Source organism: Sceloporus undulatus, chromosome 6, assembly GCF_019175285.1.
Source record: "Sceloporus undulatus isolate JIND9_A2432 ecotype Alabama chromosome 6, SceUnd_v1.1, whole genome shotgun sequence".
NCBI classification, from domain to species: Eukaryota; Metazoa; Chordata; class Lepidosauria; order Squamata; family Phrynosomatidae; genus Sceloporus; species Sceloporus undulatus.
In genome coordinates, this window is record NC_056527.1 from 83,281,177 (window position 1) to 83,288,920 (window position 7,744).

General features: G+C 45.5%; 1 protein-coding gene across 10 annotated transcripts in view; it reads left to right on the forward strand.

The window, feature by feature from the left end:
- Window positions 1-6,337, forward strand: part of GPATCH8 (G-patch domain containing 8) — an 89,794-nt gene extending 83,457 nt beyond the window's left edge. For all 10 annotated transcript variants that reach the window (XM_042477485.1, XM_042477491.1, XM_042477494.1 and 7 more), the window contains one exon: window positions 440-6,337. In XM_042477485.1, coding sequence (XP_042333419.1) covers window positions 440-4,277 — 3,838 coding nt within the window. In that variant the 3' untranslated portion in view covers window positions 4,278-6,337. The remainder of the gene's footprint in view (window positions 1-439) is intronic.
- The last annotated feature ends 1,407 nt before the right edge of the window (window positions 6,338-7,744 follow it).

Sequence of the window (7,744 nt, forward strand, 5' to 3'; positions counted from 1 at the left end):
CCTGGCCCATCAGTTGCCAATTGAATTTCTGTTCCCCCAGGATACCATGCAAGCGAGAAACATCTGTTTAAATCCACCAGCTCCAATGACAGTGTGTGGACTTTATCTGAGGTGTGGCAAGCTCTAGCCCTGAAAGAAATATTTGCATAAAATTCTGTATATGCACAAGCTCTTGTGAAGCTTTGGCTATTAGCTGATTTCTTTAGGATTTTTCCTCCAGTAACAATGAGAGCTAGAATCATAGATAGAGGTAACCAATCCCAATACATGTGGAATTGTTTATTAAGCCTTGTTCCTTGATCTAAACCTAACTTTGAAAGCAGTTCGGCAAAAGCTAATGAAAAACTGAATAGGTATGTATAGGTGAAAGATGGAGATGTTGATAACTAGAGCTCCTAACTATTAGTTCTTTCTTTCTCCCCACTTCTCATTCCTCCAGTGCTCCAGGAAGTGGACCTATGTTTAGAACCACTACTGTGGCTGTTGATGAAGAAGGAGGAGAAGATGACATGGAATCAACAGCTCCCAGTACTTGCTCTTCCTTCTCACCAGCTACTGGGCAAGTTACTGGTATGACTGTGGACAAGGGCATTACTTGCACCAGTGGGCAAGCCACTAGCAACACTGGGCCTGGCCAGGTCCTTGTCCAGGTGCCACAGGCCATCAGTTTGGGGATTAATCCTCTTAAAATAGGTGTGTCTTTCTCTTTTGCCAAAAAGGCCCCTGTGAAACTTGAGTCAATTGCCTCTGTCTTCAAAGATCACGTGGATGAACCCAGTTCTCCTGATGATGAAGTTAAAGTCGATGAAAGAACTCATTCAGATTGTGCAGCTTTGGGGAAAATTGGGGAAGCAGAGGGAACAAACAGCCCTGACAGCAGAGGAGATGAAGAGGAGCAACAGCATGATAAAGATGGGGCAGGTTTAAACACCACACTGTCCAAACTGAAAAAGATGAAACGAGATGATGGGTCAGTGGCACTAGAACCAGAATATTACCACTACATCCCACCAGCTCACTGTAAAGTGAAGCCTAACTTCCAGTTTCTTTTGTTCATGAAGGCCACAGATCAGGTAGAGGCAGAGGCTGTGAGCAAGAAAATGACTCGTGAAAGGAAACGGAGCAATTCCCCCAAGCCTAAAATGGCAAAAAATGGTGAGAAGGCAGCAGTAGCAGAAGTTGTTGTCCATCAGAAGGAGCAGAGTCCTGCCAGCAAAAGCAGCAAAACAGAAGATAAAAACACTCCAGAAGAGGCAGGCAAGCAGGAAGCCAAACAGCTCAAGGGAAATGAATCTACAGAGGTGGATGTCAGTAAAGAAATTCCCCAATCTCCAGCAGCAAGTAAAGAAACCACAGATGGGCCTAAGCATTTAACAGGGCCTTTTTTCCCAGTACTGAGTAAAGATGAGAGCACTACTCTTCAGTGGCCTTCAGAACTTTTGATCTTCACTAAAGCAGAGCCTTCTGTATCATACAGCTGCAATCCCTTGTATTTTGACTTTAAACTGTCTCGTAACAAAGATACAAAAGCTAAAGGGGCAGAAAAACAAAAACCAGCAACCAGCCTTTCTAAGGAGAAAACACAGTCTACAGAAGAAGGTAATGCAAGCAAGAGCAAAGAGGCAGACCTTCTTGTTGGCAGATCAGCCACAATACCAGAGAGCAAGTCCCTGCCAGTGTGCAGTAAGCAGGAGTCAAACCCTTTGGGCACTGACAAGGTGGAAGGTCCAGAAGACAGCAGCAAAGGCAATATTGTTGGCCGCAAAGTGGGGAAGTCCCACAAACACAAGAAGAAGAAGAAGCACAAGAAGTCCACTAAGCACAAACGCCGGCGTAAAGGTGAGGCAGAGGAAAAGAGCAGAGAGGGGGAGCTGCCAGAAGATAAATCCAAAAAACGGAAGAAACACAAACATAAAAAGAGCAAGCCTTCCTTTCTCACTGAGGCTGAGCGACCACAAGGGACTGAAGATAATGTCTACTCCAAGAAAAGAAAGTGGTGCACCCAAGACTCTCAGCGGAAGTCTCTTTCTACTGAAGAAGGCAGTAGCGGCAACAAGAAAGAGGATGGTGGCACCTCTTCCCAAGATCACAGCAGCAAAAAAACCAAGGGGGACCAGCAGCAGGCGTCATCAGCCACTAAGAGGCGGTCTTCCACCTCGACTTCGGTTCACCCCAGCCATAGAGGCCGACAGAGCAGTGGTGGCTATGAGAGCGATGAGGACTCCTGTCACAAGCACTTCAGGCAGAAGTCAGCATCACAGTACAGTGATGATTATGACTCTGGAAGTGACTGTTCCCGAAGCCGTTCCAGATCAGGACGTCGGCATTCCTCTCGAAGGTCATCACAGAGGTCATACTCAACAAGTTCATATGCCTCCTCTGATAATAGCCGATACAGCCGACGGCGGAGCTACTCAGAAGACAGCTATAGTGACTACAGTGATCGGTCACGGAGTCGTACCAAACGCTCCCATGACTCAGAGGATGATTCAGACTATGCAAGTTCCAAGCGCAGGTCTAAACGGCGCAAGTACTCCTCTTCAGAAGACGACTACAGCCTGAGCAGAAGCAGGTCACGGACCCGAAGCCGGAGTCGAACCCATGCCAGGGGAAGATCAAGAACAAGAAGCCGGGGTAGGACGCGCAGCAGCAGCTGCAGCCACAGCCGGAGTAAGCGGAGGAGCCGAAGCCGAACAGGGCACAGCTGGAAGCGGAGCAGAAGCTACAGCCGAGAGCGTAGCAGGAGCACAAGAAGTCTTTCACAGCGGTCCCTTTCACGGAAGGGATCCCGGGGCCACGAAAGCTCTACTGAAAGGCGATCTGGGCGGCGAGACTTCATCCGGTCCAAGATCTACCGTTCCCAGTCCCCTCACTACTTCAGAGGCAGGCAGGGTGAAGCGTTTGTCAGAAAAGAAGAAATGAGAGGAGAGGAAGCAACAGGGACCAGCAGCCTCTCCCAGAATAGTGGAACCTCTAATTTGGGAAGCAGTTGTAATCCAGAGGAGAAAAACTCGGCCACAGCCAAACTCCTCCTGGAAAAAATTCAGTCCAGGAAGGTGGAGAAGAAGCCCAGCAGCAACGAAGATTCCCTTGCAGGTCCTCACAAGGTTGGGCTAAAACTGAAGGATCCCCCACAGGGTTATTTTGGCCCAAAGCTCCCTCCTTCTTTAGGCAACAAGCCTGTCCTTCCATTAATCGGAAAACTTCCCACAGTCCGAAAACCAAATGCCAAGCCTTGTGAAGAGGCTGGATTAGAAAGAGGAGAGGAACTGGAGCTTTTGGAACTGGATACAGCAACCCCTGGTGGTAGGGAGGCAACCCTAGCAAGCCAGCCCCAAGGGGAGGAAACTCCAGTAACAGAAACTCCAGACAACCTTCCCAGAGAGGAAAAAACAGAAGAAGCAGCCACAGAGGTGGCTTCTGTTCCCCTTGAGCCACCAGCACTCCCAGAGCACTACGGATCTGGTGACGTGGTTGTGCCACACAGCTTCCTCCCTGATCCCAGTGAAGGTGAAACTTTAGAGCCCTTGGATAGTGAGAATCAATCTGTCTCCATAGAAAACAGGATGGTGCCTTTAGTGCCAGACGTTGAGCACTTCCCTGGCTATGTACCACAGAGTGGAGAGCCGAGCATCAGTGGGGAGCCAGAGGGCACTGAGGACTCTTCCTTGGCACCCCTGGAGAGCCAGCCCATCACCTTCACTCCAGAGGAGATGGAGAAATACAGCAAACTTCAGCAGGCCGCTCAGCAGCATATCCAGCAGCAACTCCTTGCCAAGCAGGTCAAGGCCTTTCCTGCCTCAGCTGCTCTTGCTCCTGCCACAGCTCCTACCCTGCAGCCCATCCATATCCAGCAGCCTGCAGCAGCTGCAGCCACCTCCATTACCACCGTTCAACATGCTATCTTGCAGCACCATGCAGCAGCTGCTGCTGCAGCCATTGGAATCCATCCACACCCACATCCCCAGCCTCTGGCTCAAGTGCATCATATCCCACAGCCTCACCTAACCCCCATCTCCTTGTCCCACTTAACCCACTCCATCATCCCAGGGCATCCTGCCACTTTCCTGGCCAGCCACCCTATCCATATCATCCCTGCCTCAGCCATCCACCCAGGCCCTTTCACTTTTCATCCTGTCCCTCATGCTGCCCTCTACCCAACACTTCTGGCGCCCCGGCCAGCTACAGCTGCCGCCACAGCATTACACCTCCATCCTCTTTTGCACCCCATCTTCTCAGGACAGGATTTACAGCATCCCCCCAGCCATGGCACATGAAGGGGGTGAGAAAGAGGCAGTTTTGGGGGTGGGTAGGGGAGAAAGAGGACAGGGGCATGTCTGTGCTTATCCGTCTCTTGCTCTGTGAAAAGCAACAGCTGACGCTGGACCTGGGAACAGCCAAAGAAGGGAAAGAATGGGCAGGAAAAGGCAGACTCAAGATAATTGATCTCTGGAAGAAGGGAAAGCTCTGTTACTAGAGGTCTGCTTGTAAGGAGCTTCAGGGCCTTGTGCATCCAAGTGGCTTATTCACATCTGCATGAATATGATATTCTTTAGCAGGTGGGTCCACTGTTTTAATTTGTGATGCTCATCTATTTTTCCCTTCCACTCTGAAAACGAAAGTGGGTAGTATCTAAATTATCTTGCTTTCAGTATCTGTTTTTAATTTAAATTGTGAAATTGGTAATTGGATTCCACCTTAGAGGTTAAGCTGAACAAAAAGATCCAAGAAACAGCCAACCTAGACCTGTTCCTCTTTCCCTCTGCTCCTGTGATCAGCCAGATCATCAAGACAGGAAACAGTGATCAGTTTCCAACATCAAGCAGGCTTGGCAAGGCTACCCTTGCCTAATGCTACTGAGAGAGAACACAGAGCGATCCCCTTTATCAGTCCTTGAAGCAATATGATGTACAGTACTGGAGTCCTGTGAACATCTTCAACAAGACTCTGTGACTTGTATTCTTTACTCTGTAATATTTGATGGTTCCTTATTAACTTATGATTTTTTTTTCAGAAGAAAAAAGGTTTTTAAAAATTGCACTGAACTCTGTAAATGTACAATGCTGCTTTTTGTAGCTCCTCTGACAAATGTTCCATATTGGTAGTATACTGCAATAACACTTTTTACAGTCCGTTCTTTGAGTGGTACTTGTTCAGGTGGCTTTGGTTATCTATACATTTTGATGTAGTTGGAAAGAAAACTTGCATCAAAGGTTCAGAGCTTCTAGTTGTGGCTAGAGGACATACTTCAAGCATGTATATTTTGAGCTCTTTTTTTTAATTTTTATGTACTGTAAAATGAAAAAAAATCATTTTATGGGAGAAGTGTGACAAGAATGAACAAGGAGCAGTGATCTGGACCCCTTCTGTATTATAGCTAATGAATTCCATCCTATGTCACTTCCAAGTAAGTAGGAGTTGGTGTGGCGGCTGAGCTGTTTGCTGCATGCTTTAGCAGCACCACTAGTTTAATCAGAATAGCCAGTTGGTTCAGTAGAGCAAGAAGTTGTCTTTTAGGCTGAGGAAAAGGGTGAGTCCATCAGAAAACATCCAAAAACCCAGCACTTTCCCCAAGATTCAAACCACTCATTTTGAAGCCAAATGAGAGAACATTGCTTCTAGGTAGGTGTGTATGTGTGTTTGTGTTAAGGCTTCTTATTTTCAGATATGTGCCTTTTTATGTTTAGGAGAAGTTTTGAGTGGAGTGATTTTGGTTTGAATCCTTTCCTTTATTTGGGATTTTCTTCTAGAGTAATGGGTTTTAGGTGATGTCTGCCTTGAGAGAGAACAAATCTTCCTATTTCCACTCTCTAGAATAGGACCTTCTTTAAAAGCAGAGGAGGGGTTTGCTGCCATTTGGAGTGGATGTAAAGGAAGGTTAGCCTCTGGCAAAGTGGCATCCAAACCAGGGGAGCACTGCTAGTTTGTATCTTAAAACATGGCTTCCACTCCTAAAATTTGAAAATAACCACTTTTGCCTCTGACCATGAAATTCCTAGCTCTATACAGCCCTGAACTTCCTTACACTTTGCTAGAAAAACACTAGCACTGGGAAATGCGGCTCCGACAGAGGGACTCAGTGGTAGCTGCTGTAGATATTCAACAAGTAACAGTATTAATTTCTAAGTACTTTGTTCCCTTGAGGTTCAGAGTGAAGACACAACACCCCAGCGGGTACAGAAGATCGGACTTCCGCAAGAGCGCTTAAATAAAAGAGAACACACTATTACTTCAGTATCAGCAGGCTATATTTAACTTTGTCACATAAAAGTATATATATATATAAATATATATACATGCTGTAAAAATGAGGAAAATAAACTTTCTAATAAACTAGTAATTTGGGGGAAAGTGTGTGTGTACTTGTTTCCCAAAGCATGAAAGGTTCAAGTTGCTTGTCCCCATGTCACTATGCTATATTTTTATAGGTTCTGTATTTATTTGCTCATGAGATGGAGCAAAAACATTGCCCACCCTTTTAAATAATGTTTTCTCTTTCCTGACTCCATATCATATACCCTTCTTTGGGGGTTAGGAAAAACACCCCTTCCAAAATTCACTTGTTGCTATGCTCCACCATCCCTCTGGTTCTCAGTTCAAGATTGTGGATCACATCCACAAAAATTGATAGGTTCCTAAATTTGGGGGGAAATACCTAAAATTCATAGAGTTGAGATTCTGAAACGCATACATTCCTACTTAGTATCTGCAGGAAACAGTTTCAGTGCCAACTGACATCAGAGTGGTCTTCATTATGGCAACAAGGAAGGTATGAAGAAGCAGATGTGCATCCTTGTTCTTATACTATTACTTGACATGAATAATACCTTGGCAGTCATTTTTATGGCTTCTGTTGATCTGCCTCTTGTTTATACACTTATCATTCAAATGCAAATTGCAAACAAGCTATATATATATTTTCAAAAATAATGATATACCTATCACAAAAGGAATTTAAAATGAGCTTAAAACTAGTAACTTCTGTGTCACAAAACCATCAGTGTAGACCTCTGAGGGCTTTCATACTACACAGTTGCAGCATAATGACTCCACTTTGTTGCCAAAGCCGTGGTAACATCTGGTATAATCCTGAAATTTATAGCCTGGTGAGACACTGGATCTTTCTGGCTGAGAATTCTAAATGCCCTTCCCTGAACTGCAAATCCCAGGATTCCACAGAAGGTATTCCCATGGTAGTTAAATCCCAACACAACAATTGTGCAGTCTGAAAAGACCCTTGGTCAGTTTTCTCTAAGAGAGTCTTCCACAGAATGGATGTAAACATTAAGCAGTTCCTCTTCAAAGGCAGTCCATGTGCAATTGATTGCCATGAAATTGGTAATTTTGTTTGTGGGTTAAAAAAGCACTGATAAATGTGTCCTTGCAATTTCTACCCAGAAGTAGTTACAGAGTCACTAAGCAGCAGGAAGCAGTAACCACTTGGGCCTTTCAGTCACACAGGCCTAAAGGAAGCAAGTTGGATCCATGAACACTTCCAGATGGCAAATTTGGCTCTTCAGGTGGGAGGCAGCCCCATCCAGAACACGCTGGACACAAGACTGCTTTGGTCTTGTGTACATGGAACTTAAGTTAATCAGACTTTGCATAGTCTGGTTTAGCACTTTTGGTGCTTCCCATTGATTAAAGGCAAGAAGAAATAAATGATGGGTGTTGTCATGGCTGTTTATGCAAGGCAAGACCAGATGTCAGGAACTAAACATTTTAAAACACTGTACCTTGTGCT